General features: G+C 30.7%; 1 protein-coding gene across 1 annotated transcript in view; it reads right to left on the reverse strand.

Annotated features, from left to right (window-relative positions):
- Positions 1 to 14,012, reverse strand: part of LOC117124345 (sodium- and chloride-dependent glycine transporter 1-like) — a 24,041-nt gene extending 10,029 nt beyond the window's left edge. Inside the window, exons 1-7 of the mRNA XM_033270558.1 lie at positions 13,873 to 14,012; positions 9,979 to 10,156; positions 7,906 to 8,037; positions 5,093 to 5,324; positions 4,367 to 4,499; positions 880 to 1,014; positions 460 to 688 (exon numbers count right to left, since the gene is read on the reverse strand). Coding sequence (XP_033126449.1) covers positions 460 to 688; positions 880 to 1,014; positions 4,367 to 4,499; positions 5,093 to 5,324; positions 7,906 to 8,037; positions 9,979 to 10,156; positions 13,873 to 13,905 — 1,072 coding nt within the window. The 5' untranslated portion in view covers positions 13,906 to 14,012. The remainder of the gene's footprint in view (positions 1 to 459; positions 689 to 879; positions 1,015 to 4,366; positions 4,500 to 5,092; positions 5,325 to 7,905; positions 8,038 to 9,978; positions 10,157 to 13,872) is intronic.
- Positions 14,013 to 14,542: the final 530 nt, after the last annotated feature.

The following is a 14,542-nucleotide window of genomic DNA, read 5'->3' on the forward strand; positions in this document are numbered from 1 at the left end:
TTCTATATAAATTCTATATAAAAAAAGTTCTATAGTAATTGTTGTAGTTCTATAGAAAATAAAAATGTTTCTAAAGAAACTCTATAAAATTTTGTTTTTCTATACAAATACTCTATGTAAATTCTATAAATTTTTCTTAGAATTTTTTTTTTTCTACAAAATTTCTTTAGAGGTTCTAAGAACACTCTATAGAACTCTATCGGAGTTCTTCAGGATTTCTATTTAAACTACATCAAAACATCTTTAGCTACCTTGTAGAAAATCTATTAAAACTCTATAAAGCTGGTTTAGAAAATCATATAGAATTAGCCTATAGAAAAGCTGTAGAAATTTTATAGAATGGTTTCTTTAGAAATTCTATACATTATTTTCCTACGGGTTATCTCGTACTTACATTCTCAGAACTCGCATTCATTACATTGCACAGATATCGTTCATGAAAATACAAGTAGAACTAACCATTACTGGCAACCTTGCTAATGTCCAGTCCAGCGTCATGGGCCATGAAACCAATGACAGAAAAAATGACAAACCCAGCAAATATGCTGGTACCGCAGTTGGTGAAAGCGACGATTAATGCGTCCCGATGGCAGTTGTTGTGGAACTTGTTGTAGCTGGACAACGTGTGGAGGCTTCCCCATGCAACACCGAGAGAGTAAAAAATTTGCGAAGCAGCATCCTTCCACACCTAAAGTAATGGCAATTTGTTTTGTTTATTTAACAATCATAACATTATTGTATATACATGTCATATCTTTTAACACTGTACTATGATACAGCTTTAGTTTATAATGTGGAACGGAACTTTTTTTTCTTTAAAATTGTTCTCTAAATTCCCCCGCCAAATAAGTAAAATCTCCTCCGAGGTCGTGGTATTACCTTTGGATCCTTTAGAAGTGTGAAATTTGGCTTTACAAAGTACAGTATACCATCAAATGCACCAGGTAGTGTAATCCCACGAAAGAACAATATTAAAAGTACTATATATGGGAAAGTAGCTGTAAAGTACACAACCTGAAATAAAAATTATAAAAAAAAGAACTTGTTATCTGAACAGACACAAACATTGTTACAGCAGATTAAGTTTTTCTATGATCTCGTGTGGCACACAGCATAACACAATGGATATTGCTTGATACACTTCTTAGTTTTAAAAGAACACATTTTATAAGACCACTAAGGCTAAAACTGTTTATAAAATAAAAACAAATTGAAGCCGAGGTAAAATTTCAAATGCGGTTTTTATTTAAAAAAACTAGAAACCCAATAAAAATTATTTTGGTATGACATATAATACCCTCTATAAACCTGCTTCTCAAACTTTTTAAAGTGGCTACCTATTTTCAGAATCTCTATTCTTTGGCGACCCAAGGCATATACAATAATTGCCATCAGTGGCGTAGGTATGGTCACTAGGCCTGGTGCGACAGATCTAAAAACTTAGAAAATTCCTACCTAAATTTCAAAATGACCTTACAATGATATTAGGTTTTAGAGGCAAGTATTAATGATTAAATTCATACATCTTACGTGCCATCAACACTGCAAGTAGGATGATCCTTTAACTTCTTTCATTATGGTATAACATATGCTCCGTACCACGGTACGATGCACTAATAAAATACTGTTTGAAATCATATTTCTATTAGCAATTCAAATGTCGGCACGCAGGGTTTTGTTTGATATTTTAAAGTTCGTTCAACTATATTTTTCATGTTTTTAAATCACGTCAAGTGATCATACTTCACGAATTTTACTTTTTACTGGAAGTGGGTGATATTTGCTCTATTGTTTCCGATATCATACTCTTTTCGGGCACTTCAAAGGACCCCGCCTAAATGTACTCAGGAATGATGGTCAGAAAGAAATTTTACATCCGTCTCTCCGGCAATTATCTTGCACTGGGTCCAGTCACCACGTCCTCGCTATGCTACTGATTTTCATACCACATACGCTATTGTCATGTTTACTTAGCCTTACTTTACTTGCTACAAGCTCAAGAAAATGATGCTATCGTTTTCTAACATATTGCTTTGTTTTTCTTTTAGAAAGCTATGTTTTGTAATTTATGAATACAGATATGTTATTGAATTTCGGCAGTCAACCTTGGCTAAGTCGAATACAAAGACGTCACTGTGATAAACCATTTCTATTTTTATTTACTCAGCAAAGTGCACGATACATTTGTAATCGCCAATCATGTATGGAATTTTCCTTTTAACGGTATGGAGTATATGTATTACACTCGCAATTTTGAAATGTTTAATGTAAAACATTGAAGAATTTTCGGTTTATGCCGTAAAATGAGCGAGGTTGACTGGGTAAAAAAAAATTGAAATATGAAGTTTGTACGTCCCCACTCCCTTGCAAAAGACTCAAACGATCATTTTAAACAAGATGTAACTTATTTATTTTTAACTGTTGTGTCGTGTTAATTTAAGATATGTTCTTGCTTAATTTTAATAATCTTATCAATCCTTGGAGAGATTGGCGACAGTGCAACCATGAGAGTAAATTTTAGGTTTTGGGTTGACATTGAATTTCAAGCTTTCGTCTTCTTCGTACGTAGCTACGGCTGGGTGTATCTCTCGAGACTGTATTATTTTTAGTCTATGTTTAATTAAAACTTGAAGCAGTCTTGCGACCCTCAGAAATGTTTTGGCGACCCTAATTTGAGTCGCGACCCATAGTTTAAAAAGAAGGGCATAATACAGTAGAGTAATATTATCTGGTGTACAATATTAATGTTCTACCTTTGAAAAATGTGTAATAATATAATAAGAACAAAATATTAAAAGTATTTTGAGCCTAAAATTGGGAAAAAAAATTAGAACACTGTGGCTGGGCAAACTTTTACTGGTTCTTATATATATAAAAGTATATATGAAGAGGAAACATCAAAACTCAGAGAAGGCGACAGTCCAAAATTGCTTCCGGAAACTAGTTATTTTATCAATAACACGTTATATCGTCACAAGCAAAAATCATTATGTCTTTTGATTGACATAATAAACTGGTTTTGGCCAGTTAAAATCCTGTACTCAAGGCTGTTGTGTTATACAAATAACATCATATTCAATCTAGTCAGAAATCTAGACAACTATAATGCCTTGACACCAATTCATTATTATGACATCCACGATTTTAACCGTAAGTGAAGGTTACAGTCAATTTTTACCATTACAATTGCATTCGACTTTTTATTTGTAGGCAATATGTTGGAGATATGATATGGCAATTAAGGTCAGTAAAATGACCATCAATTTCTTTCGATAACTTCTAGCTGTTTTATCTAGCAAACAACATCGTATTGTATCAGAAATGTATACATTCGCACTTTATATTATTCCGGTATCTACAGGTTAAAGCACGATTTTAGCTATTAGTGAAAATTCCAATCGATTATTCAGTGTTTACCATTAAAGTTGTATTTTTTTTTTGTAAGCAAAAATGATTATATAGAACAATTATATGGCAAGTATGTACAGTAAAATGATAATTAACATTTACCTCTGTAATTATATTTTTCATGAACGTCCCTAATGCACAATGTATTTATTAATTTGATATTTAATTTGTCTAGAAATTATATTTTTAATAAAAGTTTCTATTATAAAACACTTACTGTATGTATTTGAGGTCAGTTAGTTCAAGAGAATACAACAATTTAAGAGTAGTTAAAAACAAATATTATTTACTTTTGAAACTATAATTACGTTTATAATGGCGAAGGGACCCTTAGGGGCGAAGAAAGTCATTGATCGAGTTCCTAGTAGTCTACATATCAAGTGCCCTGAGCATCTTACATTAGATGGATGTGTGCGCTGTATAAAACCACATTATTATTATTATTATAATTATAATAATAATAATAATTATTATTATTATTCTAATAGTACAATACATATTATTTATATCTGTGAAGTTATATAATAAATAATTAATGGTCAGTGAAAATGATAATCGATTATGGTGCTTGAAAATTGTAGGTCTACTTCTAATAATTTTTTTTTTCTGATTTGTATCTGAGTTGTGTGGTAAGTTAGAATAATAATTCATTACCTTTTGATATTGTATTTATAAACGTCAACGTTCCTAATTCCAAATTCTTACTAGAGGTAGCTTGTTTGTGAATGTCATTCAATAACCTGTAGCGTTTGACTATTCGAGTAAAGGTTTTTTGAACAGTTTTGCAAACAATTATTGGTGGCTATTAAGGACCATGTTAATACTGCAGATATGTGTCTACGTTGTTATTAAATATATGAATTAATATGTTATTGAACACTAAAAATCAGTGAAAAACAAATAAAACGGGTAGCACCTTGTCCTTTATTCCAACATATCTAACTAACAATCACAATACCTTTCCAGATGACTTCACACCCTTTGCGATACAGAGGAAAACGACAATCCATGCCAGCAGAAGACACAAACACAGATCCCATCGTACACTTCCGAGTTCCTCAATCCCAGATGAACGATGAAGGACACGTTTACTAAAAAAAGAAAAAAGAAACCCACAGGGTTCTGTAAGTTTAATTCTTAAACTGAATAACAATTTCGTATGAATTGTATGGTAGGCCTGTGCAGGGGCGGATCTAGAGATGGCCGAAGGTGGAGCCGATCGATACAACACTATCCTAGGGGGTCTGTGGCATTCCCCCTTGAAATTTGTGTTTTTTAGACGCCCGAAAACAACCTCTAAGGCAATTTTGGCGATCAATTGTTTCTTTTTCTTTAGTTCTTTTTTTCTTACTTTCCAAAAGGTTTGGGGGCGGGCCGCACCCCCACTCCCTAAATACGTCCTTGCTATGGGAGGAACTTTGCCATAGTGAATTGTATTTCCTCTACAGTTGATAGTTACTTTAGAATTAAAAATAATTATCATCATTATCATTATTGTCATTATTATAATCATTATCATTTTATTATCATTTTTATGCATATACCGGTATTTATTTCTGCATCGATGTGATCTATGGATAAAGCTTAAAAAGTAAATGTGAGATTAGCATTGCTACTGAAACTATACAATTATAGAAATTAATATAATACAAAAAAATAATTAGGGTAAAATTCAGAAACTTACTTCCAATATTCTATGCTGGGGCGTACAGAATCGTTAGAATGCGTGTGGGTGCCATTTTCGTTTATCAAGGTCCCATTCAGAGAACATAGGTCAGTATTCCACTCATGCCCGCAAGTGGCCCACGGAAGTTCGGACGTCATCGAGGCGAAGAGATAGAAAATGATGTAGGCGATGATGGTGTTGTAATAACAACATACCATAGCGGTAATAATGGTCATCCCCCATCCTAGACCTAGGGTGGGAAAATCAATATGTTAAAATCTCCGAAGTTAAACGTTTTTGGGGGGCTGTAGAGGTAAATATGACTAACACGTGTGCTCGTGTTAAATTGCTTGTATGTCAACAAAAAATACTCGACAACCACAATACTCTTTTCAAATATCAATTCAGAATTAATATAAACTGTAAATATTATAATATATTTAAAATCATAAGACAAGCTGGCATGGATTAACCTCTTCTATACATGTATTATCAATTATCATATACTGTGTGAACCAGCAACAAAGACCCGATAACCCTAGCCAATAGAATTACATTTTTCAGCATATTTATGGTTTCATTATTTGTATCATTATTAATTTGTAAAGTACAACATGTCCTTGGCCATGTGTATTCACATAATAAATCTTTATTCTATAAACTATCATACAATCTAAACAAATCTTAAGATATTTTCTGTTACAGCAAACGAAAAACAGTTAAATCAAAACGTGTCAGTACATTCAAATTATATTGTTTAAAGTGTTGCGTTTATAGTTTTTTTTTTAATGAAGGTACAAAACCCTCTTTCATTATAAATTATCTCTCCCATTTCTTCCCATCATATTAACCCTTGTCTTTTATTTAACCACTCCAACTAGGGTCCGCACATACGATTATATTTACACAATACTACTAAGGACTTATCTCTGCGATGCCAGCTACGTTGTCTCTTGTCGATGAGTCGTCGACTTGGTAGTACACGCTCCCTCTGATGCGTCAACTAGTCTAGTTAAATACTGAACACGACGATCTTTCGTGTCTCCGTACGGTACGCTTAGTACATTTTTATATGTTTAAAATTGTTTCTTGTTATTTATAATGTATTACATTTTTATTATTGTTTCCCACTCTAACTCAAATTTACTTAAATTGAAGTTCAATAACTTAAAATTGTCATATTGGTGAAAAATTATTGAGATATTTTTTAATCATTTTTCTGACAGCTCTGACTCAACTATTCTAACACTGATTAAAAAAACTGGCAAATAAAACAATCATCACTTGAATCGAATATATACCTCTGTTTGGAAAAAAAATGGTACAGCCCGGTCGGTTTTATTAAAGGTCTAAAACGTATAAATATTAAAGAAATTTGTATCACTCGCCATCCAACTTTTATTGCTGACAACTGATACGATATTACATAAGAATCTTTGGTAGAAAAATTCGGAAACATCAACCATTTTTTTTTCTTTCGAGAAACAGAAGGTAAAAGTCGTATCCAAACAATCGTATTACAATATTATCATTATTTAAAATAAAGGATATAAAACCTCTTGCAACTATTTTAACGCAAGTTCATCATCACTAAAATTGTACAACGCTTACAATATTATTGGAAGGTCCACTGATTAATCTCAGATAAGAAAGTATAATACTGTACATACTCCAAGTATTAAAATCCCAACACGATGGCGTGCATTTGAATACTTGGCGTATGTATTATACATTCTTACAATCGCCAAAATCATTTTCAACCAGCTCTTTCGATCAGAACTCAAAAATTTACATCAGCTATATATAAAACGCAAGAGAGGAACGTTTCTTTCAAATACATAACATAGTGATTCTTAAAAGAACACACATTTGCCTAAGATATTAATTTCGTACCGCTAAGACTCGGCCTTTGTACAAAGCTAAGTCGTCCGTAGCAGCTAGATCACACCTCGCAGAAAACTGTATAGTAAACTTGGAGAGGAAAGGAATAATTAGAGACAATAAAAAACAAATGATGAAATAGAGAGTTAGCCTGAAAAAAGGTACCTGAAACAGGCTTCAGTATTTTGTATTCTCTGTTTTCAATATAAAAAAATGATCAGCTTCTCAATTAACAAACCAATAGAGAATCATTATTGAAGAAAAAAAAATCTACTATAAGGGACAGTATGTATATTATACACATTATTTTAGGGACAATTTTGTCTTTCAATTCCAATGTACCTTTAAAGTCATGGAATGAGCGATCTTGTCTAAGATAGGCCTAATTTCAAACGATTAAGAAAAATATAGGCCTACAGGCCTCTTAAATAAATTTGTAATATTACAAAAAATACATCGGCATATTAAAATGAGTTTATTAATTAAGTTTAAAAAGCTTTTTATCTAGAAATAATAAATAGGCCAAAAAAAAAATAGACTCAGTGTGTTTGTGTAAGCGACATACGAGAACATTGAGGAATATTAGAAATAAAATTGAATTGAACAAGCATTTGTACAGCATTATCCAGTTTTTATAACCATCGTGCAAATAACGGTTCAGTGATAATTACGAGGATGGTTTCATAACAATCCTCATGGAAAAATTTTGAACAAAGAAAAAAGTAACATTTCGATACCAAGACTAGAAAGCTTGATAATTCAAGCTAAGAATTTCAAATAATGGATGTCAATAAAGACAAAATTGTATGTAGGCCTACTAAATTGAAATACGTAAAGATATAAAAAAAATTGTTGGAAACTGTGTTCTCCAAAATCAAACTGGATAATGAAGTACAAACTGAATTAAATGAAATTGTTACATTTTCTTTAATCTGATTCCTCGATCTTACCTTTGAAAATTGGACTAATTTTCCAGATGCTTATAGCTCCCAAGCTTGCGAATTGTCCAAAAGACAACTCCAGAAAAAATAAAGGCAACCCAGCACACAGCAACATGATGATGTACGGGAACAAAAATGCACCTAAACGCAGAAATAGGTATGGTAAATGAATATTTGAGAGGTTTTATGGTGTCCTGTTACATTTTCTTCACAATTATTCGCCCACATCATCTTCTTTTTCTTTAATGGTATCAAAGGTTGGAACGACATTCCCATTTCAATACAAGGCATAAATAATAACAACAATTTTAAAAGTGGAATAAGAAATCATTTGGGAAATGAGATACGGCAGTAATTTAATGCTGTTTAGGGCTGAATCTGTAAGATTTTCTTCAATTCAATCATAATGTCTTCACAAATTTTAAATTTCAAATTGTCACTATTCCTAGCATCTCAATAATGATAATAATAATAATTTAAAAGTGCAATAAAATTATAATAATGGCAATAATAAGAATGCCTTCACAACTTTTTTAATTTTAAGTTTTCATCATTCTTATCATCATTTTAATAATAATAATAAAGCATTAAAATGTAATTTTAAATAATACTATATGAGCTCAGGTACTGGATCTGCTTTTGTATAGGCGGATTAATATAGGTCTTGTTAGGGTCAAAAGTTTTTGTATGCCATGAGTTCTCCACACTTGGGATCCATATATGATTGAACATGACTTCAATACGGTAGAGGTTTGTTTTAATTTTTGTCATAATAATAATAATAATAATAATAATAATAATAATAATAAAAATAATAATAATAATTCAAATATGCAATAGGAAATTTGGGTAAACAATTACAAGTTTAAATAGTGCAATGTTTGAAATAAGAATGCCTAAATCTTTTATTATATTACGTTTTTCATGTTTTAATCTTTTACATTATAATCAATTTAGGCATTATTATTAATTGTTTTATTATATGTTTGTTTTTACGTCGTAAAAACTGTTTAAACTTTGTCTAAGGGTCCTAATGGAAATAAGTTGTTTTATATTTTTAAACTTTCTTCTTGGGTTACCATAAGAATAAATGTCTTTTTTTCATTGTTCTTAATTTGTTTTATCTGTTCTTTATTTTGTTTTGTACAGTATTCAATATATACCATGTGATTTTAATTCTTGAATAAAATGAAATTAAATGAAACCCTTCATCCATGAATTTACTCTGAACGTGGTCACCACCAGGTTAACACCATGATGTAGTCAATAACTGACTACATTAATAATTGAGCGGGAAAATAAGATAAAATTGTATATTAACCTAAAAAGTACCGACTATACAGTACCTGAGACCAGCTTCATAGTCCTTATATCATCTATTATAAATACGTAGACCTAAAATATAGTTATTAATTGTTAGGGTTCTATTGTTAGGTTTACATGGTTTGTTTGTACTGTCTACTTAACCATACTACATGGAATTACAAGAATAAGATAACAAAAAATGTAGGTCCTAATTGTCGTGCCTTGTGCGTGAACAACGTGTCAATATCATTATTCATATATATATATATGTATATATATATATATATAAAATATATATATACAAATATGGATGAGATCAGATATATACACACCTTAATTATTAGACCTAATAGGATATGAAATTTGTAAGTTTACTTTACTCTTCTAGTACAATATTTGAAACCGTACGGTACTAGAAAAAAATATACCGTAGCAATTAACATAGGCCTATTAAAACTTACATTTTTTCGCAATGTAAAAGCATTTATCTGTTTTTATAAAGTTTATTCAACATTTTTTTATTTACAGCAATGCATACATGAATCATATATTTTGTCTCCTCTTCCCCACCCCCCCCCCCCCCCCCCCCAAACAAAAAAAAAAAATATCTTCTGGTGTATCTACTGTACTGTGCATATCATCCATTACGGAACATGAATATTCTTTGAAGATCGAAGCAGGGAAGTTAATTCAATTTACTTACCTATTAGTAGAATTAAGTAAGGTTTACTCAATGGAATTAATTTAATTAGATAAACATATTTTAACATTGCCTACCTCCGCCGTTGGAGTATGCCAAATATGGAAATCGCCATATGTTTCCTAATCCCACGGCGTATCCGATGCATGATAACATGAAGTCCAGCTTCTTGCCCCAGTTTCCACGAATTGTGTTTTCCTCTTCGTTTCCATTTGACTTTTCGTCAGAGGCGGGTACACTAGCGTAGGACACGGCCTGTCAAATATAAGACATTATTTATATGTCGGAGCGTTCAATGAGGTTTTTTTTTTTTTGTTTTTTTGTTTTTTGTTTTGTTTTTTGGGGTTTTTTTTCAGATAATGAGATGTCGTCAGATAATCTGATGGCGCCAATGTACTGCTGTTGTTTTGTCGTTCCTCTGAATTGAATTGGAACTTTATACTGATATAAAACATAATGTATCCAATTTTATTGTCCATGTGTAGTAGTAGTGAAACCACGTATTACATCAGATTCATTTTATTGTAGGAATAAATACCATTAATGTCAGTGATGACATTAATTATCGACTTCTTGATTGACTTGAAACAGAAAGTATTACTTCTTATATTGTCAATAAAAAACATCAGATTTCCATTGTTTATTACCTAGTATTAATTATCATACAACAAATTTAATAACATTGATCTGAAACATCCATATTTTCCCAGCATTGATTAATGATTATGATGATTGATGATGGTAATTAAAATTGACCATTCTTGACAGACAACATATGCCGCCATTGACAGCATGTGGTATGCTTTTGAAAAAATCCGACTGTACTGTAGTCATAGTCAGGGTGACTTACAAATCGAAATCATTAATTATGTTTAGATTGTCTGGCTTTCTATTGGCATTTTATTACTCTTATTCTTTATCTAGCCATACTCAACTCTTCCTACTATAGTAGAAAATAATATTTAATTCAATAATACGCCTAATTAAATAATGATAATAATAATTTTAATAATAATAATAATAATAATAATAATAATAATAATAATAATAATAATAATAATAATAATAATAATATTAAATAAGAAACTGTGGCTTTCAAGCAGTCGCTCATGTCAGTTTTTCACATCATGGAAAAAAAATAAAATAGATGTGGCACTTGGATATGCCACCAGGATGCCATAAAGGCTGTGCATGCAAAAGGTCGCGAGGTTAAGACCAGATATAATTTGATTTTTTTTTATTAACACATGCATTGTATTATCTTCGATTGGTTTCAGATGCAGTAACAATAACAATAAAAATAACAATAGTAATATTAATATTAATAATAACAATTAGTGAATGTAATAATAATAATAATAATAAAAATAACAATAACAATAATAATAATAATACTAATAATAATAATAATAATAATAATAATAGTAATAATAATAATAATAATAATAATAATAATGATAATAATAAAATCAGAAATCAATTGCCGTAGTATACTGATTTATTGTAAATTCATTTTTAAGTAGGCTTTACATCAAGTCAGAAACAATAATACATTATTATTAAGCACCAGATAAATATTTGTTACAATGCTTTTTCAGGTTTGGATAAAAGGTCTAATGCATGTTTATATTACTGTGAAGAACGTAATTGAGCACGATGAATGCAATGTTGGCATTAAGGAAAATTCTGAAATATATTATACTGATCGATATTATGTGCAGCATTCATTGTTAAATGCTAATGATGCTGAATGTCTATGGGATATCGTGATGATTCAAAAAGTCTATGCTTTGACCTAGGTAGGATACAAATGCATAGCCTCTTTGCGACAAAAACAAATATCAGTAGCTAATACTACAACTGTCGAAGTGAAGTTACGCATGGGTTTGCATTTTTCTAACAAAAAATATCTGACGAACATAATTATTGATTGTTTATATAGGTTAGGCCTGTAGTAACCGGTATAAAAATTAAATAAGTCATGTGATTTCAAAATTTTTCCTCTGTACAAAATACTCATAGAAGACAACAGCAATAAAATACATCTATATTTACATACCTGATATACCCTAACATTAAAAAAAATAAATTTAAAATATGTAATTCCTACATGCCGCCGACATTAGTCTACAGATTTAAAATAAAATAAAAAGAAACTTCCATATAGATATCTCATCTTGACTATTTGTACTCTTACAAAATATTCATTCGTCAGTTTCGTTATTAGACCTACAGTAATGCTCGTTAAGTGAAAAATATAACATTTAAGAACTAAATTCAAAAATCTTTTTCACATTATTTCCAACTTGGTAAAGAAATTAATAGCAAGAAATTGTTAAGGGTAAATATTGAGTACTCGGTGGATGCCTGCAGTACCAGTTTAATTTATTTTATTTATGGAGATTTTTTTTTAAAGGAAACCAGTACCAAGTACCAAGAAGCATTAGTTCATTTAGTGTGACGTGGTCTGTGCTAAAACAACTTGGTTAATGCCAAAAAAAAAACAGATGTTCTTTCTCTATTTTGGAAGTATGCCGACGGCCATGAGCTCCGTTGAAAATGCGATTGACGCAAATGCACACCTGCGGCATTTTTTAATTCATTTAAATTTTCAAATGTTTTTGTAGAGGATTTAGTTACCCTACCACTTTTGGTTTCAGGGTATATTACACTACACAATTAAAACAGATTTTAAAGCAAGGGAAGTTATGCAACCACGGTTTTTGTTTCATATTATAAACTTTGTTCAACTTTATTGTTTTTTTTTTTTTTTTTTATTGTGGGTAACTGTAAATAGTTTAACGGGTTTTTTTTCGCATAGTTCAGGATGCCTTTAAATGCTTTCAGATTTGTTTCTTATAGCAACTGAAATACGGTATCTGTCTCCTCATAATAATAACAATAATAATAATAATAATAATAATAATAATAATAATAATAATTATTATTATTATTATTATTATTATAATCATCATCAATATTATCATTAATATTGTTATTATTATTATTATTATTATTATCATTACTATCGAGTATAATATTATTTTAGGTCATTCAATGCAATTAGTCCTTTTCGTATTTCCTTTTTTTTTCTCTTGCAAAAATATAATAATAAATAAATTTTAGGCTTTTTTATATTGAAATCCAATCATATAATAGCGCCAAATACAAGGAAATTCTTGTAAACAAAATAATGCAGACTTATAAATATATTCTTGATGTTAAACTTTCCTTTATCGTAAAAATAATGTTTCCTATCGTAGAAGAATTGCGGTTGGCGCGCCAAGCAGCAGCTATTACTGATTGACCACTAAGCAAGTTCGATGAATTTGCCGCTACCTCGCCTGAATCAATGCTTTTCATTCAGTGAATATGTGAGAGTCTTACGCAGGCTATTAAATAAACTCAATCTGTTTATCGTACAAACAAAGGCTATCACATTCGTCGCTGTTCCGATTTACTAATAATAGAATAATCTCTTCATCATCTGCAGGTGTCTAGGCGGGACCATAATTTTCGTTTCGGTCACAACTCCGTCTCAAGGTCACAATCATTTGTACTTTAAATATAATAACTAAGTTACAGCATGGCGGAAAACCCGTTTTCTTTATGGATATAGGATGGAGGATAACTCCTAGGTACAGTTCTATCTGCAGTTTAAATTTGAGGCCATTTTAATGTATCCTCACCTTCAATCAAGTGGGAGTTTTTTTTTAAATTCCTATACTAATAACAGCAAACCATCATCTTGTTTTCAGACTTTCCACACAGTGTCTACTATGAAAATATTTTTGAACACTCCTTGGGCATGTTTTATACAAAAGAAAGAGGATAAGACATATGTCCTTATTTACGCCAACGGATGACGACATTCATTCTCACATTATTTAACCTCTAGGCCCGAAGTACTGATGAAGCGATGTGATTATGAGATGGATAAAACAAAGACAAAATTAAAAAAGGATCCTTACCTCTGCTGCCTTAGATTCTGAATTAGATGTCATGTTTACAAACACGTTTTTTTTTTTCTGCTAACTCACTGGAGTAAAAATCTGGTGAATAAAATAGCGCGAATATGAGGTGTATTGGCTTTTGTTAGTCAATAATAATATTTTACGTCTGCTTAGTGACGTCATAGTAAGGCGGGCCTCCTCTGGCCACGTATAGAAAAGGTTCACACATTTTAGAAAAAGGGATGTTTATTTAATATAATTTGTAGAAAAATAATATACACTTTTCATAAGAAATATAAATACTTACAATGCTAAATAAAAATAAAATACACTTTGATATATTTCTGATGTTAATATGAAAAAGAAATAAAAATGAATTAATTTTTAATTTTCATCTAATGGTATAATCTTGAATAATAACACATGACTGGCTGAAAATCCAATCAATGGCAATGGCGTACATTCGGGGTGTAAGACGTGTTGGAAAAAGCCATTGAGTTGACCTGCTGATATTGAAAAATTCTGATTATATTTTTGCAAGAGAAACAAAAAAGGAAATATGAATACTGTTTTGTAATGAAGAAAGACCAATAGCATTGATCGACCTAAAATAATAATATACTAGATAGTAATGACGATGCTGATAATAATAATAATAACAATACTAATAATACTGATGATGATATAA

This window comes from Anneissia japonica, unplaced genomic scaffold, assembly GCF_011630105.1.
Source record: "Anneissia japonica isolate Jap-2015-1 unplaced genomic scaffold, ASM1163010v1 scaffold11029_len304543_cov171, whole genome shotgun sequence".
Classification (NCBI taxonomy): domain Eukaryota; kingdom Metazoa; phylum Echinodermata; class Crinoidea; order Comatulida; family Comatulidae; genus Anneissia; species Anneissia japonica.